This window comes from Bos indicus x Bos taurus, chromosome 17, assembly GCF_003369695.1.
Source record: "Bos indicus x Bos taurus breed Angus x Brahman F1 hybrid chromosome 17, Bos_hybrid_MaternalHap_v2.0, whole genome shotgun sequence".
NCBI classification, from domain to species: Eukaryota; Metazoa; Chordata; class Mammalia; order Artiodactyla; family Bovidae; genus Bos; species Bos indicus x Bos taurus.
In genome coordinates, this window is record NC_040092.1 from 21,407,536 (window position 1) to 21,432,332 (window position 24,797).

General features: G+C 56.4%; 1 protein-coding gene across 15 annotated transcripts in view; it reads right to left on the reverse strand.

Annotated features, from left to right (window-relative positions):
* NCOR2 (nuclear receptor corepressor 2) overlaps nt 1-24,797 on the reverse strand; it is a 237,237-nt gene that overhangs the window by 64,098 nt on the left and 148,342 nt on the right. For 13 of the 15 annotated variants that reach the window (XM_027567025.1, XM_027567023.1, XM_027567019.1 and 10 more), the window contains 3 exons: nt 13,974-14,116; nt 12,009-12,181; nt 10,010-10,072 (listed from right to left, as the gene is read on the reverse strand). In XM_027567025.1, coding sequence (XP_027422826.1) covers nt 10,010-10,072; nt 12,009-12,181; nt 13,974-14,116 — 379 coding nt within the window. The remainder of the gene's footprint in view (nt 1-10,009; nt 10,073-12,008; nt 12,182-13,973; nt 14,117-24,797) is intronic. The other 2 variants (XM_027567024.1, XM_027567022.1) reach the window with 2 other exon arrangements.

The following is a 24,797-nucleotide window of genomic DNA, read 5'->3' on the forward strand; positions in this document are numbered from 1 at the left end:
CCCTCTCTCCCCATCCGTGGCGGTGGCGGCGTCAGCAGCGGTAAGAACAGATGAGAGTTCAGAAAAACAGAGCTTTTCCACCCCGGCAAGCAGCCGGGGAGCAAACAGCTTCTTCCGCCGTCATTCCCCTGTGCGCTGGTTCCACCTGTGGTCTGACCCCCTTCCCGCCTGACTGCTGCCAGGGCGGCCAGGCCCATCGTGGGGGACTCTAGAAGACTGGATGGGCTGGAAGGGGGCGGTGGGTGGGCAGGGCTAGGTTCGCCTTCTAGGAGGAAACTTAGAATCTGAGGGGATTCTTCCAAATGCAAATGAGACCTCCAACCCCTGAGGATGGGAGGGGGGAGGGTCTGGAGTCCTTAGCTCTCTGCTCCCCGAGGGTCTTGGGGCCATGGCTACCTTTTTCTTCCCTCTCTGGGACACCCAGGTCAGCCTGTGCCCCATAAAAAACACCTGCTACAGATGCCCCAGGCAGCTCCCAGGGAGTTGAAAGTTAACTGAGTTGAACTTTGGAGCGAGATCCAGGTCATGAACGATATCTTCAACTCCCGGGTCATTGACCTGCTCATCCCTTCTGCCTTCAAGCCTTTCCATCCTGCCCACAAAACCCAAGGAACAACAGTCCACCCCTGTCCCACCACCTTGCCCACAGACCTCGCCGGGGGCCCTGGGGCACACCCCCAGGGAGGACAACAGAGCCCAACCGTGCTGGGGAGCTGGACATCCCACCCGAGTCCCACGATCCTTTCCCTGCAAGGGAGGCCCAAGGGAGCTTCTAAGGATGCCAATCCAATCGGGTCACTCCTCTGCTTCAGATTTGCCAGTGATGACCCAATGCTCTTGGAATAACACCCAAAGGCTTTGGCGTGGTGCGTGAGGCCCTGCAGACTCGCCCCGCTCCCGTTGTCCAACTTGATTCCTACCTCTCCCCTTGCTCCAGCCACCCACCAGGACCTTTCCTGCCCAGCCCCTAGGTGTGCCCCAGGGCATCTGTACTCAACTGTCCCTGCTGCTTGCATGGCTTTTTCACAGATCTCCTTCTGCCTTCCTTCACTTCTCAGCTTCAAGGGACAGCTCCTCAGAGAAGCCTGCTGTGACCACTCTTTCCAAAGCTCTCCTCCCAGCCACCCTGCTGTCATGGGGTTTTGGTATCTCCAGAGCACTTATCGCTGCTCCCTGAAATTATCTCCTTGGCTCCGCTGCTCACTGAGGGCAGTGTCTCTGCACCCACAACTGCTAGGTATGCAGGAGGCACCCAGCAAATGAATAAAGCTCCAGATACCCTAGGCGTGTGGGTTTGGGGGCTCACTGGGCATCCCCCAGGCGCCTCTGCTACCTTGCTGGGGCCCCCAGCTTCAGAGAGGAGTGGGCTGAGCGTTTATCCCCATGGGGGGTCCTGAACATTCCCCAGAAGAGAAGGGAGGGAGTGCCCCCCTCTCACACCAGGGGCCCGCCCTCACGTACTCTGTGCCCCAGACAGCAGATTCTGCCAACATCCCCTGTGGTTTGGATTCCCCGACCTCACTTCTAATTTCTAAGGAAGGAGTTTCGTTCTGAAGCGCCCGGGAGGCAGGAACTAGGAAGTGAAATTGACCAAGACAGGAAGTCAAGCCAGGAGGTCTGAGTCATGGAGCACAGAAAGAGGCGAAGGAGCAGGGGGTAGCCGCAGAGGTGATGGTGGGCGGGGGGGGGTTCCCTGTGATGGGGCTTGGCCTGGCCGCTCTGGTTGCCCTGGCTACCCTCAGCAGGGAGCTTCTCATACACTGTCTGGGGGCCTGAGACAAACTGTTCTCACGGGAGCAGTGTCTAAGCCCCCATCAACTCAAGTACACAGGCCCCCAAAAAGGCCTTGTCCCTGTCATGTCCCTCCCCAAGGTGCTGCCCTTTCAGGGTCCCCACTGCAGGCAGCTCTCATCTCTAGGGTCTGCAAACCTGCACCAATTACACCCCCCAACCCCACTATGGGCATGTTCTGATAACCTGAGGGCGGAAGTACACCCGCGGGCAGTACCACACTGCCATCCATCTGCATCCTGGGAATTTCACAGCTGCACCCCGGCCCCCCCGCCCCGGAAACTAGCATCCGCCTCCCAGGAAACACTTGTTTCCCACCACCCCAGCCGGCCCCCGCCAGCTCCAGCCAGCCCTGAAGTTTTCTATTCCCTCCATGAAACAGCACAGGCCACTTGCAAGAAGGACGTGTCCACAGCCCTCCCACCAACCGCTGCTTTCCAAGAGAAACTCTGGTTTGCAAAACAAGATTTTCTGCCTAAAACACTATCAAAGGAGCAGGGTAAAAAAAAAGAAAGAAAGAAAAACCAGCCGATTTAGTCCTGAGTCATGCCACTTCCTTATTTCGGAAACTCCAAGCCCTGGGCGGGTTTGACTTGGACTCAGTGCAGGGTTGGTGACCTTGCCGGGAACCTACTGTGTATCTGAGCTTCCAACACACCTCCCGCCAGTCCCCGAGGGGATTCGGCCAGACAACCTCACACCTGAACTCGGACTTACCTTTCTACTCTTTTCAAAGTAAGCCTCAGTGCCTACATTAGCCTCGGCTTCAGCTATTACATCTGCAAATCTTAGGGACAATGTGATCTCCCAACATATGATCAAAGACATTAAGATGAAAAAAATATCACCTGTGTGCAACCTGGCATCCTACCATTTTGGGCAATTATGCATTCTATGTCAAGTTTTCCAATAGAGCACAGCCAAGTGGTAAATTCTGGGGCCAAGCAACTCCAGGATATTTGTTGTACAAGCTCCGGCTCATCACTCAGCCCCTTGGGCCTCAGTTTTCCCATCTGCAAAGCAGAAGGTGTGTCTGTGTGCGTGTGTGAGTGTGTGCACACATGTGTGTCCTCAAATATGGAGAAGCCGCCTTGAAGGTCCCTTGGAGGATTAAGTAAGATCATTCATGCAAAATTCAGGGACCAGCGAGCACCGGCCACGTGCTAACAGGCATTGTCATTACTGTGCAACCTGCCTTGGGTCTCTTTCTCTGAGGAAGCACCAACTTGAATGCCCATGTGTGGATTTTGCTCCTGGAAGTTTGAGTGGGCTGGGAGATGCTTGACTTTACTTTCAAGGCTGCTGCTAAGCAACAAGAGAAGGGTCTGGAGCTTACCCTGGTATCTGGCTGGGTCCCCCAAGTTCAGGCAGAAACCCCAACTCTCTCCTCCTGAATACCAGAAGAACCCAGGTTTGGGGAACAGTGCACCCAAGATGAAGTTGAGCTCCAGCAGGAGGTGGTGACAGCTCCCCACCGATGCCAGCCCCGGGATGGTGCAGGCTCTCTTCTAATGATCTTCGAGGTCACCCCATCCCTGTCCATGAACTGTCCCCAGTCCCCACTCAACATGCTGGTCCTGTTTCCTGCTGGACCCTCACTGATCTGCGTACTCAGAAGTGACCCAGCATCCTGAACCCGGGTGCATCCATCAGCTGCCAACCCTGTGCACTGACCATGGTGTCACGCTGCTCATTGTAAGCCCCAGTGAGCATGTGCATGGCTGTCCAGGCAAAGCACACCCGCCGTTGCTCTCCCGTGGTCCCTGCAGGAAGGATGGCAGGAGGCTTTAATGACAGACGTGTGGAAGTGGAGGCCTGAGCTCCCAGGCTGGGGACTCACACCTCCCCTCCCCAAGCCCTCGACTCTTCATCCGTAAAAACTAATTAAACCAGCCAGTGTGCACAGCAAGTACTTTGGAGGTGCAAAGCAATTAGTGGTTTCTCCCTCAGTCCCCATGAAAGGAGGCGAGTCCTGCGGGCAGAGTGGGCCTGGAGTTACTCGGGGAAGAGCTCTGGGACCCACCTGGGCTCCACCCAGGCTGATGGGCTTTGCTTGGGGGCACCAGGGCCTGGTCTCTGCAGGGCCCTCCCCCGGGTCTATGCACCTTGCCCTCAGCCTCCTCACCAAGCGGGCCACTTGAGGCCAGGGAGAGGCTGGCAGTGCGGAGCTGGGCCAGTGCCTATTTCTGGTCTTGGGAATGGTGTGCCCGGGGCCTCCCCTACCCCCCTCCACAGCTGGCGCCCTGTCCACCAGAGAAGGGGGCTGGGGACCAGGAGGGGGTGCCAGCCAAGCCCAGGGCCTCCCACTTAGCTGGGTCAAGACTGCAAGCCAGGCCACGCTGACCTTTCCCAGGGGAACCAGAGCTTCACATCCCAGCCCAGTGCCTGCCCAGCATGGCGCTGGGCCCAGGGGCAAGCGGCCAGCTCCCTGGGGCTGCCCTGCACTTGTTTGGTCCCCACCTGGTGTGAGCCCCAGGGCAGGCAGCCTGACTCCACATACAAAGGACGGGCAGGTGCTCACCAGCTACCTGGAACCCTGCAGTTCTCCTGTCTCTGGGCCACGCCTCCCCACATTATGGCCTCTCCCTGCTCTAGAGCAACCACCAAACTCTTGCCCACAGCTGGTCAGGCTGGCAGGGGTGGGATGGGGGTAGCCCTCCCAATGGCTTCTCCATCCCTTGCCTCTCTTTCCCTTGCTCTCTGGGTTTTTTTGGTTGTTTTTATTTAACTTTTGGCCACACCGTGCAGCAGGTGAGATCTTAGTTCCCTGACCAGGGATCGAACTTGTACTCCTTGCACTGGAAGGTGGAGTCTTAACCACTGGACCATCAGGAAAGTCCTGCTTGCTGGGTTTTAACAGCCTGTTACTTGACTTCACTGCCCTTGCCCTAGGGCCTTTGCACATGCTATTCCTTTTCTGGGATGCACTCCCCCAACTTCATCATCAGATTAATAGTAGCCAGGCCCATGGACTCATTTATTGAAACCTCACACCAGCCCCATTCTGTAACTAGGGTGCCTGGGTTTGAATTCCAGCTCTACCAATTAACAGCTGTGTGACTTAGCAGGTCACTTAACTTCTCTGGGTCTCAGTTTCATCATTTTGGATAGAGAAACAAGAAATAGCATCTGCCTCATAAGGTTGGTGGGGATGAAGTGATTTAACACACAGATCACCTTTAGCAATACCTGCTACATGGAAATACTGACAAATACTTAATATTATTACTTATTATCCTGTGCTTTGGGTATCAGCCCCAGGGCCCTCTCCCAGTGCCATGAAACCACCTCCAAATGTCATCTTATACCACCAACCCCATTCTCAGGGAAGGGGCCGAAGCCCCCAGAGGTGTAGGTACTGTTCAGCGTCACCCACAAGAGACAGAGCCAGGACTCAAATGCAGAGTCTGTGTGCTGAACTGCAGGCCTGCCACTTCTGAGAACCTACTGTATACCAAGGACTGCACAAATAAGGCTCACATCACCCTTCTAATGCCTTTCAGTGATGGCATCCCCATCTCATTTTGGAGGACAAGGGAAAACGAGGCTAAGACAGGCCAGGTCAGGGTCACAAGGCTAAGGGGCTGGTTATCGTTCCAAGTGGTTGATGGGCTAAGTCACCACCCTCCTAAGCGTTTCTGCTTTCTTTTACTGAATCCTCACAAAGGGGCTTCCCTGGTGGCTCAGTGGTAAAGAATATGCCAATGCAGGAGACATGGGTTTGATCCCTGATAGCAGAAAATCTCACATGGTTGCGGAGCAGATAAGCCCAAGAACTGCAACCACTGAGCCCTCGTGCCATAACTACTGAAGCCTGCACACTTAGACCCTGTGTTCCACAAGAGAAGCCACCACAGTGAGAAGGCTGGGCACCACAGCTAGAGAGTGGCGCCTGCTTGCCACAACTAGAGAAAAGCCCACGCAGCAAATGAAGACCCAGTATAGCCAAAAATAAAATAAATAAATAATTTAAAAAAAAAAGTAGTCGTACTGGATTAGTGTCCCCTGCCTCTCGTCAATTTCATGTCCACCCACCTGTAACCTGCGAATGTGACCTTATTTGGAAAAAGACTTTATAGACGCGATCAAGTTGAGATGAGGTCATGCTGGATTAGGGTGGATCCTTATAAGAAGAGGAAAATCTGGACAGAGACATGCAGAGGGAAGGCAGCCATGGAAGATGGAGGCAGGGATTGGAATGTCTACAAGCCGAGGAACGCCGACGGCTGCCAGCAACAGCAGAGGCTAGAAGAGAAGAGGCGGGATCCTTCCCCAGGGCCCTCGGAGGGAGCCCAACCCTGCCGACACCTTGACTTCGGACTCATGGCCTCCAGAACTGTGAGAGAACACGTCTCTGTTGTTTTTAAGCCACCTGAGTTTGTGCTTTGTTACAGCAGCCCCAGGAAACTAATACAGTGGGTGAACCTTGAGTTTTCATTGTACAGATGAGGAAACCAAGGCACGGAGAAGTCGACTGGTTTGCCTGATAACACAGAGCTAAAAGACCCCGAGGCTGAGGTCCAGTATCTCTCTGGGGATGATGGACTGTCTGCAGATTGTCCTACAAGGCCTGGCTACTGGAAGTCCCGCAGGATGCTCGGAGCAGGCTCAGTGGTCCCAAGACCTCGGGGACACCTGGATGCTCATTTCCTGGGCTCCCCGAGGGAGGGACAGAGCTGGCTCATCTCTGGTACCCTTGCCCTGCACAGGGTACAGCACTGGGCTGATATGAGTGATGGGTAGGAGGATGGGTGGGTGCCATCTGCCTTGGACACAGCGGGGTTTGAGGTACTTTCCTGGGTTTCTGAGAGTTGGGGGCCTTGGAACTGCCCTCTCCCCCACATCCCCACTCTCTGTGGAGAAGGAGTCCTGGGGGCTGCCAGCACCTGCCTCTCCACCCTGAACCCCTCCTGCCGCCTGGAACACGCCGCCTTTAGCAGCCACCCTGAGCAGTAATTGTGCAGATTGCTGTAATTCACAGCGGACGAGCGCACTGGCGCTCGTCACATTATCACAAATGTCACTGAGCAGGGCCTCGGCATGCACTGTTCCCCGGGGGACACGCACACCACCGTCTCTGTGGGCTGGGACTCAGGATGAGATCACTGCCGTCCCTGAGGACCCAACCTTGAGACAGTGGGGCACACTCCCGACTCAGCCGATGAGTCATCCCCAGCCGTCCTCCCAGCCCCTGGGTCTGCCCTTCCCAAAGGGAGAGAGAGGGCCGAGCAGCCAATTCCCCGTTCCCAGGCAACAAGGAGGGAGCCAGGGATGGGGTTGCCATGACGACAGAAGACGCAGCTCAGGCTGGCGGCCCTGGGACGTGCACGTGGAGCCCCTCACGGCCCTGGTGGTGATGGAGGGGTCCCCTGGGGCAATATCACTGCCAATGGCTGAGATCTCAGGGTCTGATGTGTGGTTTAAAAAAACCATGCGATTCTACACAAATGTTCACAGCAGCACTAGGCACAAGAGCTCATAGGTGGAAACAACCCAAGCATCCGTCAACGAACGGACAAATGGATAAACAGAATGTGGCATGTCCATACAGAGGACTACCACTTAGTCATAAAAAGGGATGAAGTGCTGACACAGGCTAGGACGTGGATGAACCTCGACCGTATAATGCTGAGAGGAAGAACTCAGATACAAAAGGGCATTCATTGTATGATTCAATTCATGGAAAAGTCCCAAACAGGCAAATCCACGGTGACAGAAAGCGGACTGGTGGATGCTGGAGGTTGGCAGGGCTTGGGGGGTGGGGGGTGGGGAGTGGCTGCTAATGGGTACGGGGTTTCCATATGGGGTGATGAAAAGTTCTAGAATAATGGTTGCACCATACTGGGAATGTACTTAATGCCACTGAATCGTACGCGTTAAGATGGTTAAAACGGTAGATCTGATGTTATGTGTGTTTCACCAAAATTAAAGGCAGGGGAGAAAAATCACTCATTTTTCAAATAAAGTCTCTGTTGCACCCCACGGCGAAATCCATACCAGAAACCACAAAATAAACACAGAAGACAGAAGGAAAGGATGACACGGCCCCCTTGGAGGGCTGACAGCACCCGCTGTGCCCTGGCAGCTAGAGACCATGCCCACAGGCCCCCACTCGTGCTCCTCTGAGATGCTGAAGTAGGACCTCCCCCACGACAGGAAGCATGACTGCTCCTCCTCTTACCCACAATGCCGAGGGCCAGCTGGGCCCTTCCTCCTGCTCCGCCTCGCCTGAAGGCTGGGAGCTTGGAGGAAGGAGGTCTGGAGCCTCCAAGGGGCAGGGTACCTTGGACAGGAGCCCGAGGGGAGGGGTCGGGTCCCAGGTGGAGGGCCTGACCAGGTCTGGGGCTGTTCCTCATCAGTTTCTCTCTCCTTTCTTTTAATTTTTACTGGACTAAATAAAGTCCCTTCCTTGGTGGCTCAGTTGGTCACGAATCCGCCTGCAATGCAGGAGACCCGGGTTATATCCCTGGGTCGGGAAGCTCCCCTGGAGGAGGGCGTGGCTACCCACTCCACTGCCCTTGCCTGGGAAATCCCAAGGACAGAGGAGCCTGGCGGGCTACAGTCCATGGGGGCGCAAAGAGTCGGACACGATTGAGCTACTAACCACACCAGCACACAGCTGCTTTACAGTGTGTGTTAGTTTCTGCGCACCTGTGTTCAGTCGCTTCAGTCGTGTTCGATTCTTTGGGACCCTATGGACTGTAGCCCTCCAGGCTGCTTGGTCTATGGGGTTTCCTGGGCAAGAATACTGGAATGCGTTGCCATGCCCTCCAGGGGATCATCCCGACCCAGGGATTGAACCCGGTCTCCTGAAATGTAGGCAAATTCTTTACCACTGAGCCACTGGAGAAGCAATCAGGGTTAGATTCTGCTGTATAGCAAAGGGAATCAGCTGTGCGTATACATATATTCCCTCTTTTTTGGATTTCCTTCCCATTTAAGTCTCCACAGAGCACAGAGTAGAGCCTGAGCCATACAATAGGTTCTCATTAGTCATCTATTTTATACATAGTATCAATGGTGTATATATATATATCAATCCCAATCTCCCAATTCGTTCCACCACCCTCTTTCTCCCCTTAGAGTCCATATGCTTGTTCTCTACATCTGAGTCTCTACCTGATCAGCTTCTGAAACACCAGGACCAGACGCTCAGGCCCCTCAGCTCCCCTACCTGGGGCCGAGGGTGGGAGCAGGGCACTCAGCCCGCAGTCCAAGGTCTCAGCCTCCAGGCCTGGCTGTCCTCACACACAACCGCCCCTGTGCAACTGGGTCCCCCATTAGAAAGGCCGTTTGTTCCCTCCCTGAGTCACGACCTGGCACTCTGGGCACAAAGAAGCTGCACGTCAGCAGTGGGGCCTCAGAAGGACCTCTGGGACAAGAGCTGGGGGTGGGGGTGGGGCAGGTCACCAACTCAGGACCCCAGCCATCCCCAGCCTCTGCCCCTCCCTTCCACGTCCACAAAACGTCCAGAAACAAGACCACCCCTCAGGGCTGGGGTCAAGATGAATGAAAGCAAGTCTGTGAATGGGGCTCAGATGTCCCCCCGACCCCACCAGCCTCAGCCTTCCTGTTGGTGCAAAAGCTAGTCTGATGGCCCCCAAACATCTCCCAGAGATGAGGCCGGGGGACCGACACCGACACGGGACCGACACCGACACAGCCCCGACAGTGCCTGTTATCTCTGGCTTCTCTGGGCCCATCTTGACACCCCTCCCATCTCACAGATGGGAAAACTGAGGCTCAGAGACAGTCCACTGAGCAGGGGAGGCAAGGGCCCAGCCATTCAGGCTCTAATAAACAATGGGGACACGCTGATGGCTTCCACGGAGGATGTGGGGTCGGCATCGCAGTGTAGCTGATGAGGGGACGGGTTGACACCGTGACCCCATAGCAGTGGATACCAGAAGGCTCTGCCCCTCCCCTCAAGGCGCCTAGGAGAGCTGCTGCCACTCTGTCTATAAGGCCATGATGTGCTGGCCCCAGAGGCCACGGACGCTGTCCCCCAACAACATGGTCACACAGACCCATCTTCTGGAGGACAAAACTGAGGCTCTGAAGAGACGAGGCCAGTCTGAGAACACCTAGAAGCGGAGCCTGGCCCCTGCACACCACACCACAGACCCCATAAGGGCACGTGTCAACCTCCTCCCCACCACACAAGCTGCAGGGCCTGCATACACATCGAGGGCGATGAGAGCGGCCAGAAACCACTCACCTTTCTTGGCTGTCTCCATCTCTTCTTCCGTCCAGCGAGAACTCTCGTTCATCTCCATGGAAGCTGAAAAGGAAGATAGCGGGTGTGTTGGCGGCAGTCCGCAGAGGGGAGGTTTCTCTGCCTCTGGCAGCTTGGGGCACTTGCTGGGATGGGGGGAGTGTGTGCAATCACCCCATTTCACAGATGGGGAAGCTGAGGCAGTCCAGGGCCTCTGCATACACCTGACAGCTTGGTGACTGCATTAGGGCGAGGAGACGAGAAGGGACACAAGCTTTGGATGGGCAGGGACCTCATCTGAGCATGGACTCACTAGGGCCGGATGAGTCTCTGTGGTGGGGGCTGCCCCGGGTGTTGCAGGGGCTTGAGCAGCAGCTCTGGCTTCTACCCCGCAGGGGCCAGGAGCCCCGACTCCAGCTGTGACAATCCAAAATGCACCCAGAGGTGGCCCCCTGTCCCCTGCTGGGGGACCCTGTTCTACAGGGTGATTATTAGACCCTGTTCCGACCTGTAGAGCACATGGAGGAGGCAGCTCATGTTCTTGAGAAGTAAGGCAGCTGCCCTCGGGAAGCTGGCCAAGGAAGGGTCTGCCGTGGCTATTTCCGAGCCTCTCCTCCGAGATCCCCTACGCGTGAGCCCCGGTCCTTCCCTGAAAGTCGCTTGAGACGTCGTGAGAGGGGTGAGCATGAGGGACGTCAGCTTCATGGACTTGGTGCCTGGAACACCGCCAGGCACAGAGTATGTACTCGGTAAAGGCTGCTGACCCCTGGGGGAAAGTCTGGGCAGCTTCCCCAGCTCCCTGCTGCCATGGCCAACTTCCCCTCCCCCTGCCTACAGGACCCCCAGAGGGAGGCTCTGGAAGCCGAGCCTGGGATGGGGAGCCCGTCAGAGGGACCAGGCTCGTGTTTTCCACCCCACTGCCCAGCCTCAACATTAGCTTGAGGTCCAGAAGAACGACCCTAGAGGTCAGGTGCACCAACACCCTACTGAAAAGAGCCCTCCTGCCCTGTGCCTCCGGGCACGCCGGCACCAAGGGGCAGCCGGCAAGAGCTTACAGGAGCCGAATGGTATTTGTGGCCAGTGGGCTGGGTTTCAATCCCAACTGACTCCATGACTTCACGGAGGCAATGTCCCTTCTCTCAGGCTCAAATAGCCCATCTATGAAATGGGTACAAACGATCTCTCGCAGGGAGAAGGGAGAGAAGCCTGGCACAAACCTCGGGTGTGGACAAGGAGGGCATCTGTGAGACAGAAACCATCCCTTCCATCAACTCCCACCCCAGGAAGACATCCAGGTGGTTGGGGCCTCAGCCTGAGCACTCAGGCCTCGGGTGGAAGTTCCCGCAGACACAAGAGGGCAGGCTCCAAACAGCCAAAATGGTATAGACAAGCACACACCGGCTGCCCCCCTGTGGCCAAACTTGGGAATTGCTATGCAATTCTTTTTTCGCCCACCTTAGGTTCAGAGCACCTAGGGGTGGGCATCTGTTGAGCAGGAGAAACTGAGGCCCACAGAGGTGATGGTACAAACCCAGATGCCTCCCAGGGCTGGAAGGGACAGCAGCACTCAGGCCCTCTTGAAAAGGGGTGGGTTTTTTGGCCATGCTGTGTGGCTTGTGGGATCCTAGTTCCCCAACCAGCAATTGAACCCGGGCCCACGGCAGTGAAAGCCTTGGGAAGACCCGAGGGCAGATCTTCTGATTGAAAAACAAAACCAAACTGGTGCTCTGGATTTGTAGGTGAATTCTCCAGCTCTGGAAGGATCACAGCTGAAGGCCAGCGAACCCGCCCCAGGCACTGTTCTAGGCTCTTCCTACACACAAAGTCACTGAAATGCTCAACCCCACAGTTACAGGCATTACTCACAACCCTGGTGCTGATGAAGCCAGCAGGGTACAGAGAGGTCAAGGAACTCACCGCAGGTCAAATAGCAAGTTTGCAACCAATGTGGGGATTCTGAGCCCGCTGGGGGTCAGCGCCCCTTCCCCAGCCCAAGACTCACCCAGCTCAGCGCTCTGCTGTGGGGTGACAGCCTCCTCACTGTTGGCCTCGTTGGCCATCGAGCGGGTGATGCGGCCTTTGCGTCTCCCCTGGCTGTTGGCGGTTTTTCGGCCTTTGGAGGTCACTGCCTCCTTTTCATCATTGTCTTCCCCAGATGTGTCATCCGTCTTCTCCCTAAAGGCCAGAGAGGGGAGACAGGGATGGTTTCACCTGGGCCAGGAACCTAAACGGCAGTTTTAAGATACCTGCTTTTCTTTAGCAAGATGAGAGCTGGCTGCCAGCGATTTTCTACTAGTCCATGGCAGTGGAAAAAGGGGGGAAAGCTCGGGGTGACGCGGTAGCAGTCTGCAAGGCTCCTTTATTCACCAGATTGAGGGAATGAGGCTGGTAGAGGTCTGCAATGCCATCTTATTTATCAAAAGGGAGGTGAGAGCTGGTAGCTGTCATCTGCTTTATTCTCCAATAGGGATGTGGGCTGGTAGGTAACTGATTGGCTTATTTTATTCATCCAATGTGGGTATGGGCTGGTGGCTATCTGCAAACCCATTTTTTTAATTATTTATTTGGCCGGGATAGGTAGGTCTTCATTTCTCCAAGGGCTTTTCTCTAGTTGTGGAGAGTGGGGGTTACTCTCTAGTTGTGGTGATCAGGCTTCTCATTGCAGTGGCTTCTACTGCTGTAGAGCGCCGGCTCTAGGGCACATGGACTTTCAGGAGTTGTGGCTCCCGGGCTCTAGGCTCGTAGGCTCAGAAGCTGTAGCACATGGGCTTAGTTACTCCAAGGCATGTGGGATCTGCCCAGACGAGGGATCGAACCTGTGTCTCCTGCATTGGCAGGTGGATTCTTTACCACTGAGCCACCAGGGAAGCCCTGCAAGCCCATTTTATACATCAGCTAGAGATGCTCTCTGCTATCCGTTTGCAAGATTACTGGATTAAATGCATAGGGGTGCAGGCTGGTACACCCTCCAGGCCACTTTACTCCCCAAAGAGGAGATGTCTCCCTGCAAACAATGCTAACTTTGCCTTCTGGGTTATCATGGGCCGCTGGGTCTTGCAGAAAACGCGAGAGGAGAGTATTCCGCCGGCCTGATGCGGGCCGAGTCAGGTGTGTGGGGAGCATGTGACCTCAATAGCTGGGGCTGGGACTTTTCTCAGAAACCGACTCAGGGGAGTTTACTGCAGGGCCGCTCAGATTTATCACCACCGCCTTCCATTCATCTTCTTGAAGGCCCTCGCGGGAGCGTCTGGGAGACAGGGGGTAACGAAGCCAGATGTTCTCAGAAGCCACATTCCTGAGCCCGCTCCAGGTACCTGGCGCTGAGCTGTGCCCACCCCCCCTTCACCCCTTGCTCGGAGTGAATCTCCAGCTGGCGGTGCTCCACCCCTGGCAGGCACGGGAGGCCGTCAGGGGCCCCGAGGCGAGGCTGTGCCTTGATCTGCAAGAACTCACACTGACAGCGATAATTCTAAAGGTGAGGGCTGCCGCCTGTGTGTACCTCGTCCTCTCAGATCTCCCCCCTCCCTCTCTCAGCTCTCAGGAGACTCAGCTGAGGAAAGGGGAGAAGACGGGGAGGTGGCGGAGGGGGGGCGAGGCAAAGAGTTCCAAAGTCATTGCCTGGATTTATTAGCTCAGGAGTAGAGCTCAAATGAGCCATCAGTCTCTAAGGTCTCCAGAGGCTTCAAGAGAAAGGGCGGGCAGGCGGAGGGAAGAGAGAGGAGCAGGCTTCCGGAAGGGGGGAGGAGGTGGGTGTGTGCTGCCAGGGGACCGGCAAAGGAAAAAGCGCTTCCCTTCTCAGCAGGAGATCTGCTGTAGATAGATGGCAAATGCTCACACACCTTTACGGAGGGCGGGTGGCCTGCAGGCTGAGTATCGACCACGGCCCCCCTGCTCGCCTGCCTGCCCGCCCGCCTGCCACCTGGGGGTTGCGGCCGGGCCCCCGGCAGGGCGGCCGGGCTGGCCTTACTTGATCAGTTCCTCCTTGTCATTCTCCACGTCGGGCTTCTCCTCCTCCTTCTCCACCTCCTTCTCCTTCTCCTTCTCATCTTTCTCCTCCTGGCTGCTACGGGGCATCTGCTGCTGCTGCTGCTGCTGCTGCTGCTGCTGCTGCTGCCAGGCCCCAGGGGAGGGCAGGGGGTGGTGGGGGAGAGAGGGACACAGTCAGGCAGGCGAGGCTCTGCACCTGGACTGAAAGAGCTGGAGGGGATGGGGAGTCCGGGGGAGCCCCCTTCTCCAACACCTGCACTGTGAACTGGGCAGAAAGCCCCACAATCTGGGGCACTGGGAGGCAGGAGTCAAAGGGCAAGGTATAGAAAGTGTTCGTGTCAGACGCCTGGCCTCTGGCACTTGGTGACTGCGTGACCTTGGATGAGAGTCTTAAGCTCTCTGTGCTCCGATTCTTCCCTTTGAAAGCATGCCTACCCCTCAGCCACGCATAGGCAGGCTGAAACGAGAGAATGCTTACAGAGTTGGCATCTGGCACCAGTATTTAAGCGTGGTGGGAACCCCAAGGCATGAGGGTGGGGCCCTAGTCAGCTTCAGGCAAGAGCAGGGTGAACACAGGGAAAACTGGGTCATAGCCTGAGGCCCCTGCCTGCCTGCCTGCCTGACTGCCCCAGACAAAAGCTCAGGCCAGCTCTCCAGGCCTCAGTCTCCACGTCTGTAAAATGGGTAGATGGAAGGGCTGTCCCCAGGCCCATTCCAGGATGGCTGCTGCTATGACGAGGGCCTGCTTTTGCTGCCGCAGGCCTGGTCTTCCTCTCCAGTCAGTCAGCCCTTGAAGAGGAAGAGAGCAGGCCCGCTGGACAGGAGAGATCAAAGGGGCTCACAACAAAACCAGCCCCCTTCCCGCAGGCCTGTTCCTTTCATCTTCTTCCCGAGTGAGTGAGCCGGAGCTGGCCAACCTGCCCCAGTCAGCCAGGCTGCTGACCCTGCCCTCGGCAAGACAGGGAGGGCGGGCGAGCGCCTCCCCACACCGCCACCCGACTTCCTTTCTGTCCTGCCTGATTTCTTTTAAGCCACACACTGATTCTCTTAGCCACCCCCAAAGTGCTCCATGCGGGCAGCTGCCAAAGCAGACCATCTTTCCATCCCCATGAGTCAATGAAAAAAAAAAAAAAAAAACGAAATGCAAAGCCTTTCAATGTGTGCTGAGGGGAGTGGTCACACCAACATTTAAACCAAGGAGAAAGAAACCCAAGCAGATGGAGAAGGTGAGGGCATAGGGCAGGGGGCTCCCTTTCTCCCCATCTTTCCTGCACACCAGGAACACATGCCCATCCCCAGCACAGGCTGCCTTGGCCACCTCCCCCAATCCCCCCGCCCTCCTCTGTAGCTTTAATTTATGATTCATAATACGGCTGAGCACAGGGGTCAGCTACAGGCAATCTGTACAGAGCGGGGGTCTGGGTATTCATGGGAACCGTGGGCTTTCTGAGACTGCAGCAGTGTGAACCCAGGAAGCTCCTGGCTCAGGTCTGCCCCCTTCCCCAAGAACCTCCCTCTGATCTCTAAGAGGAGGGGCAAGGGGGCAGAAGAGCCTCCCTCCGCCCCCTGCTACGTCGCTGTCAATTCCCAGTGGGTGGCCCAATGTCTTTGAACTGTCCCTCACCACCACCCCAAACCCTGAAACACTAAACTTCCAACCACTAGGGAAGATGGAAGGCGGGGCAGCAGGGACCAGGATCCAGAGTGAGGGGAGATGGCATGGCCAACTGGGGAGGGACCCTTGCCCCGTGGGCTGCTCGGCATGGCTGCTGTCTTCACCTGTGAGACCTGCCCGGCTTCTGTACACTCAGGAACCTGACACCCAGGGCCCGGAAGGGCAGGGCTGGGGCTTTCCAACCTCAGGGGGCTTGATGTCTCCTGAAACATCATCGCTGGACTTTGTGCCAAGAATGCCCAACTGGGCTGCAGCTTCACTCCGAAGCTTTATCTGCTGTCCCTCCCAGTGGTTGACTCCAGGAGCACCTGTCATTGTTCCCTGGGTATAGGCTGGGGGCAGTGTCTTCAGCTCCCCCAGGAATCTCACCCTTGGGCCACAAAGCAGGCCACTATCTGCCCCCAGCACGGCCAGCAGAGGCAGCTTCCGAATTGCTGACCCAGGCAGCAGCGTGCCGCAGACCCCAGCCCTGCACTAACACAGCACGACTGACTGGGGCTGCTCCCAGGAAGTCTGTGCCTGCGCCCTCCTGCCCAGGGCCCTCCTGACTCAGCCCTCCCCACATCCTCCAAAAGCCCCACTGAGGAAGAGGCCAGCACTTTCCGAGAGCTCACTACCTGCCCAACACTGTGCTGTGCACGGTCTATTGATCAGTTCCTGGCCCCTCTGAAGTCCTGAGGATAAAGAAGATGAAAAACCAACAGTAATGGTGACCTGGGGTTCGTCCACTGTGGCCACTCCTTCCCTGGACCAGACCATGCCGAACGCCTTGCAAATACTCTTTCATCTACCGCCCTAGCCTACCTCTGTCGGGAAAGGACAGGGACCACTGCTCCCATTCTGCAAGAGGCAACTGAGGTTCAGACAGGCACAGCCTCACCGTCTCAGAGGGAGGGAAAAGGGGGGGCTCTCAGAGATGGGGAGCAGGCCTGATCCTGTCATCCCCAAAGCCCCTCTGAGGGTTTCACCTGACTCTACACTCTGGTTGGCATCATGGGCTCAAGTGGGGCGTCTATGGGCATCCTTGTCCCTTTTCATCAAGGCTACCTTGTCCCTCTTGCAAGATTCCTCGAGCCCCTACCTGGGCCTGGGCCAGCCCATAACCACCCATTCCCCTGTATAACCATCAACATCACAGCATTAATAATAAAAATAGCTCCCAGTGCCCCGTACCTGGCACATGTTTTATGCACTTCCTCATCTCCTTTACCAACCCCCATCACACTCCCATTTTACAGAAGACGACGCTAAGGCACAGTGAGGGTGACTGACAAAGCTGGGCAACAGCAATGGCAGGATTCAAACCCAGAGGCTGAGTTGACCCCAGGCACAACCAAGCCCCTCTCCCGTCATCTCCAGCACGCCACCCCGCCCCTGACTTCCCCAATCCTGCCAGTCTCAGAGGGAAGCTCTGAAATCCTGATCCGCACCAGAACCTGGTCATTATTCCTGCTGCCTCCCACCCAGGTGTGCAATCCCAGTGCCAGATCCCGTGGCCTCCAGCTTGACACTCTTATCAAGCCCCCCAGGGCAGGGGTGGGTGACTCCCACATCCCATCCTCCGGGAGAAGTGACTTCAGGGTCACTCTGGAGCCAGGGCACAGAGCCCCATGGATGGGCTCCCGGTTTCCTGGGGCCTGAACTCCATCTTCCTCTGAGGAGGTGTCCCTGTACCCCAAGCTGAGTGATGTGAGTGGAGGGGATGAAAGAGAGAAATCCCAGGTCAGTCCCGGCCTGAAACCTGGCTTCCACTGGGAGGGACCGTCAGGCACAATAGTGACCAGCTGCCTGGGACACGTAGGAGGTCAGCAGGCTGGTGTCCACTCGATCCGGGAGATTGATGGAGCCAGAAGGAGGCCCCAAATCCCAGGTCCCTGTCAACTAGCTCAGTCCCTGATAGCCTTCGAGGACAGCAAACATGGTGACAGCTAACTCCGGGACGATTCACACCTACTAGAGCTTCGCTTCTAATCTTAGGCCCATCATTGATCGAAACTGCACTTGCTGGGTTTCACGGGCAATTTAGAGCCACTGTTCTCACAGCTGCACACTCAGGTCACCTGGGGAGCTCTGGGAAGTCCCGATGCCCAGACCCCACCCACACCAGTCATATCAGGACCTCAGGGTGACAGTCTGGCATCAGCATGTTTAAATTCCCAGGTTATTCCAATAGGCAGCTAGGTTTGACGATCAGCAAACTTTTTCTGTAAGAGCCAGATGGTAAACACTTTAGGGCATCGGTCCATCCGTCTCTTTCGCAACTACTGACTCTGCCGTTTATAGTGTGAAAGCAGCCAAAATGTACACAAGTAAGCGTGGCTATGTGCCAATAAAATTTTATTTACAAAAGCAGGTAGGGGGCCAGATTTGGCCTGTGAGCCATAGTTTGACCACCGCCTGTCCCTGACAAGCACTGTTCAAGCAGAAATGCACAGTGGGGATACTGGAAAAACGCAGATCCTCACTCAGCATGCCTAGAGCAGGCCTGAGAGTCTGCATTTCTAAGTAGCTCCCAGGGACCACCCCATCCCCCAATGCTGCTGGTTCCCGGACCACACTCTGAGGAACCAGGCTTCTGGGGCAGGGTCGGGGGGTGGTCCTTGTTTCACAAAACACACCCAGGACCCTGGCCACTAGCAGCTGGTGATGCCCGTGGGTCCGGGAAAAGAACCGGAAGCCAGACTCCACCATCTCAAACGATTCTGGAGCCCACGGTGAGATCTACCTGTGCTTTCCAGACACACCACCGGTCATGCTGACAACGGGCTTCGTGCCCAGTGCCGGGACGCGAACGCCACCTCCCAAACCACAGCACAGCTCTGCAGAATACCTGACCAGATCTAGGGGTAGCCAGAGTCCTCAGTTCAAATCCCTGAGAGAGCCCTGCTCACCGAGCGCTGAGTGCTGGACAAGCAGCCCGTCACTGAGCCTGCGCTATGCTAAAGCCCCAGACCGGAAGCAGTACAGAAAACATTATGAATAAAAACAACAAATACTGACAAAGCACAACGAACATGGGACGAGGCCTTCTCTTTAGTTCATACCTGTCGTTAATAACAGCCTCCCAACAGTCTGTTTTACAGACAAGCACACAAAGACACAGAGAGGTGAAGTAGCTCGCCAAAGGTCACACAGCATTTTCCTGGCAAGGTCCCACAGACAAGTGCTCAGCCTCTCACCCTGGACTGGGGGAATCACAGGCTCCTCTCGCTCCCATTTAAGCCAAAGTGTGCCTATGCCCCTTGTTTATTCCCTCCACAAATACACTGTGAGCCCCCATGAGGAATACCAAATTATAGAAAATACCATCCCCAACATTACAGAGCTAGCACTTCAGTTGACAAAGTCAAGGAACGAAGTTGACAAAGACAGGACGCGTGGAAGCTACAATGTTAAGAAAATTTTTAAAAGGTCCAGCACCTTGCAGAGGCAACAGCGATTTACCCTGATGAACAGGGAGGAGGGAGGAGGCCTCTGAGCTGAGCCTCCAAAGGCTTTTGGTAAAGAAAGGTGAGAGATGTTTCAGGGAGGGGGCCCACTTGAGCAAAAGCAGGCTGAGAAAACGCCCACTGTCCTTACCGAACGGTATACTGGACGTGGCGGCAGAGCCTGGCCAGCTTTAACACCCTGGCTCAGAAATATGGAAGGCGGTTACTTCCCTGGTGGTCCAGTGGTTAAGAATTCGCCTTGCAATGCAGGGGACGAGGTTTCAATCCCTGGTTGGAGAACTAAGATCTCACATGCCCTGGAGTAAATACGCCTGTGTGCCACAACTAGAGAGCCTGCGTTCCTCAACTACTGAACCCGCACGACACCGTGAAGATCCCGCGTGCTGCAAGTAAGACCCGACGCAGTGAAATAGAAATAAACAAACAAACATTTTAAAAAGAAGAAAAAGAAAAGGAAATACAGGAGGTGCCCTGACGACAGGGGACAGCCACTGAGGCCTTTTTCAGAAAGTGGAGGCGGGGAGGGAATGCCGTGTTCCACCCCATGTTGCGGCTGATGCAGCAGCTCGTCAAGGGAGGAGTGTCTGTCAGTTTGAGGAATGAGAGGAGAGTTCAGTGAAGAGGCGGGAGCGACCGTCCAAGGAGGAGTTGGTGAGATTTAGTTCTCAGATGGCAGGTCCTCCCAAAACCTGACGAGAATTTCCCAACACCCAGCAACACGGACTGCAGCAAAATCTCACTCATTCATTTGGTAAACACTCTGCTGAGCATGAACTATGTGCCAGTGAGCAAATCCAGGAGGGGTCTGCCCTTGAGAGTCCCTCTCTTGCAGAGTGAAGGGACATCCTACGAGTCCAAGGCTTGGTGGGAGGAGTGAGGTCAGGGGTCAGGACCAAGACCCAACAGTTTTCTGTGGCTGGCAGGCCCTCCCTGACATTCGGCCCCCACCCTTCTTATCTAGTCCGTGTGTCTTCCTGGAAATAAAACTCAGGCCGGGGATGCCTTGTTGACCTTTCTAAGACACACAGATACAGGTGTGCTGGGCCGGCTTGTACCAGCTCACAAGTGCAGACTTCAGTTTCCAGGAATTTTGCAAGTTAGCTGTTAGAAACAGCCATTCTTAAAAGTGGAAACACGTAACTTTATGATGAAAGAAATTATAGTAAAAACAAAGGTAGTAAGTACTCAAAAATGCACCCCTTTCTCATTACTTGACTGCACTGGCTGTGGTCTGTGCTCTCGTATGCAGCTGTACCTACACGGTGCGAGTGGGAGGGATCGCGTCCCACCAGGTGTCAGGCACGCCCCTTTCCAACTCTACATTCAGCTGGTGGCCTGGAATCAGCGGGGTAGGAGTATTTCCACCACGGCAATCAGCGCGCGCTACAATCGGGGCTTTGTGCCCTGAAAGCTGGTTGTCAGACACTCACCAGCATTCCACCGCACACCGATGCATTCGCGTAACCAGAGCAACATCCAACACCCACACCCGTCACGTCTGTTCTGCCTTCGAGAAGACGCCTGCTTAAGGCGGCCAAGCCTCTGCTTTAACTGTCAATCAATCTTGTCTAGCCACTTGGGATAAAATCAGTGGTCCACACCTCAAGGCCGGGTGATGTAGCTCCTCCCCTGCACACACACCCCTCCTGGAAGATGTCACACTGGTTCCTGCCTCCTGCCTCAGGGCCTTTGCACTCAGGGTGCCCTCTGCCTGGGAGACTCCCCCTCCTACTCTGCCTGACCAGTTCCTCTTATTGCTCAGGTCTGAGCCCAAAGGATAGCTCCTCTGAGAAACCTTCAGGATTCTCTCCCTCAAAGCTGCCTTCTCTCCTATGTCAGCTGCCTCCTGACCCCGGCTCACCGCCTGTACCCCTGGCCGCCCCCTCAGATAACCATGTAATTTACTCGTGCACCGTCGATCCCCCCCGGGGGGCGTGACAGCTCTGGGGACCTGGTTTGTTTCGTTCACCATGGCATCACCTAGAATGGTGACACTGTGAAGGCAGGACAAAACGGACTGGAGCTTGGCCACTGTCTCCCCCCATCCCCCCGACGGGGACCCCTCCTGTGGTGACCCGAGCTGGCACAGGCCCACACGAATGCTGCTCTGCTGATAACTCTTTCCTGATTCTTGGCAGCCGAGCTTAAAATGCCCGGATGTGAGGTCTGTCAGCCCCTACCTCTCTCACCCGCCGGGAGGTTGGACTGATCCCTGCTCACATTTGCCACATCTTCCTGTCTCTTTGGTATGGCCTGCCTCAGACAGTGCAGAGAGGGAGCTGGGTCTGCCCTGCCACTGTGTCACGGCTGGTGAGAAGGCAGTGTCTCTCTTCCCCAAACGGCAGCCCAGCTTGTCGGGTCCCTGGGGCCTGGCCCCTCCAGCCGCCTTCCTGGGAACCATGTGCCCCGGGCGGGGATGTATCTGGGAGACCGTGGGCCTGGACAAGCTGTCCATAGGTCTCTGCCCACAAAACTGGGCAGGGGATCAGGGACATCTGCTTGCTGGAGCCCTAAACCTGGACATGATCCCATCCAGCCCAGCCTGCCCCCAGCAGAGCGGAAGTGGCCACCTCCTGCAGGCTTGGGCGGCCCGGGAGAGTCAGACTGACCCCCAAGCTGGAGGCCCAGCCAGGGTGGCGGTCTGGGACCGGCCCCCTCACGCTCACCCAGCAGGCAGGGAGCAGCACAGCCCAACCTGGAGGCAATGTGGCCGCGACTGGCAGGCCACACGTCCCCTCCAGACTTTACCAGGCTGAGCCATCCAGTGATATCATCTGCCCGGGGCGCGGTGGGGGGTGGGGGCCGGGCAGCCAGGGTCTGGGAACCAGCACCAACTGCGTGGTGGCCGCCCCCTCCCTCTGGGGACGGCCGCTTGGCTGGCCCTGCCCTGGAACGCCTTCCGGTCACGCTGTCCCCCGTGCAAGTTGCCCACGGCGCGGGAGTCTCTGGAGTGCAGAGCAGAGCAACTGGGAACAAGGTCACCTGTCCCCCGGCAGGGACCTGGGTGAGGAGGTGAGGGAAGGGAAGGAGGCTGAAGGAAGATGAGGGATACAGGGGAAGGGGCAGGTGTGGGGGAGAGACAGACACAGAGAGAGAGGAGAGATGGGGGAACAGGGCTGCAGGCCAGAGAGAGGAGGAAGGAAGTGGCGCCCTGTTCCCCAGACGTGCTCTTGCAGCTCCCAGGAGCGGAAGGCTGGGTGCCCTGTCCCTGTGCCCGTCTACGAGGGAAGAAAAGACAGACCATGTGGCCTTGAGGAGACCACAACCAGCCCAGCTCCCAGCTGCCCACGTGGCCCTGAGGGGTCAAAGCGGGGTGGCCGCACCTCCGTGGCATACCCCCCCATCGCCAGGAGTCCCCCCTGCAGAGCTGGGCCACTGGTCTCAACCCCGGTTCCCCGACAGTTCACACAGTTAAGTCAGGGAGAGACTTCTGACCACAGCATTCCTGGGCTCCAGCACTGCATTTAGCTGGGATAATGTAGCCCCTCTGTCCATGAATCATGAACTATAAACCACAGTGCCGTCACTGGTGCTCCGAGCTGGTCCCCGCCTTGGCTGGTGACTCACCTCAAGGAGAGGACGCGGGGGCCCTGGCCACAAGCTCACTGGCCACTCATGGCTAGATCTTGGGGACTGGGGTCCAGGGGGTGAGGGTTCCTTGCCAAAGCTCAGGTGTGTGGGGTTGGCAGGGGATGGGTGTGAAAGGGTTGGAATTCCTGAATCTCCCTCTGTCAGGATAGGGGAAAGCTTCTGGCAAGTGGATGGCACCCTCTCTCTCTCTTTTTTTTTTTTTTGGCTGCGCTGTGCAGCATGTAGGATCCAGTTCCCCAGCCGGGGATCAAATCCGGCCCCCTGCATCGGAAGCATGACGTCTTAACCACTGGACCGCCAGGGAAGTCCCCAGGATGACACCTTCTCTGATATTCCAAATGGCCAACAGGTGTCCCTGCTTCCAGCCACTGCAGGGCCAGGCAGCCTTGCAGTGGACGTCAGAGCGGCCTTGCGTTCTCGGGTCATCGAGGGTCTGAGCCCAGAGACATCTGTTTTGAAAAGACAACGCTTTTCATCCAGGAATTTTATATGTGCTTTTGTAATCATCCCCGCTTTTGAATGGCAACCACCACCATGACGAACCAGGGGCCCAGCACTGGGTGTGGAGAGGGTGTCACAGAGCGGGTGTCACCTGAACACATGAGGTGACATCCTGCTGCCTGCTCTGTGGTTAAGCATCATGGCAGGAATATGCAGACATGCGGGATTTGTCCCCAGGATGTAATGACCAGGCCCCTTCCTAGAAGAAGCTTGCTGCCCCAGCTGCCAAGAGCGCACTCAGCCTTTATGGCCTCTGGGCTAAGGCCTGGCCCTCTCTGCCCACCTGGGGAACCTGGGAAGGTGTTAGCCCACCAGAGAATCTTCTGTCCATGGGATTCTCCAGGCAAGAATACTGGAGTGGGTTGCCATTCCCTTCTCCAGGGGATCTTCCTGACCCAGGGATCAAACCCACATCTTCTGCATTGGCAGGTGGATTCTTTACCATGAGCCACCAGGGAAGCCGGGTGACCACACAGTGTCATACATCCAGCACCTCAGTGCAGGTGGGCGACGAGGGTGGACTTTGGAGAAATGGAAGCAAGAGGGCCCTGAGGGGCATCTGTGGGCGGACAAGTTGAGCGGCCCCTAGTGGCCGTCCTTAGCTATGGCGTGGCCAGAGCCACAGGAAACACACCAGGACCACAGCCTGTCCCAAAGTTCTGAGCTACTGGAGTGGGCCAAGTGTTGGTCAGACACAAGGATGGGACAGCCGAGCTGTCACCTGAGCACCTGCTGTGCCTCTGGCAGACGGTGACTGCTCCCTAGCCCACAGTGAATCACCCTCCAGGCTCATTCCCAGCTGCCACTTCCGGCTGTACAGAGCAGAGGGTCTCTGCCTGCCTTACCACTCCTCACCGCCCCCCTCCATCTGCTCACAGTATTAACCCACGGGGGTCGACCACCACGGGCATCCATCCATCCATCCACACGTAAGCGCCCAAACAGATATACCTGCCCACAATCCATGCCAGGCTGGGGCACCTCCACCCACCTCCTGAGAGATTTATCAGCAGGATCACAGGTTTTATAAAATCATGGAGAGAGAAAGCAGCTCAGATTCACTCCAGTAAGTGCATCTTGAATTAAGAAGAGGGGCTGCGGGGCCTGTGTCTGCCTTTTATTTCGCTGTCACGGGGCCAAGAGATGAGTTATGACCACAAAGTCAACACCTGGGGTGACCCATTTATCCCGTATTTATGAACAGGGCTGGCGGATGGTGGTGAGGGCGGTGGATCTGCCTGGCACAGGAGCCCTTCCGGGGTTTGTGTGTAAATCTCTGTCCCCGGCGAGGCCGGGACCACACCACGCCTCCTTGCAGTCCCCACTGATCAGAGGGAGGGGAAAGCCCCAAAGGAGATGGAGGCCTCCTGCCCTGCCTTCTTCTCTCTTTCTGCATCCCTGTTCCACCCTGGGAGCCCCAGCCTGACACATCAGCTTGGGCAGAGGGTAAAACCTCACCAAAGAAGCCCCATGACCCCAGCATCACAGCCACAGCTGACCCAGAACGACTCAGATGAAAAGAGGAAGCAAACATTTCTTCTATAGCCATAAAGCACTCCAGGGCCCCCAGTGCCCTGATCCTGGCCTC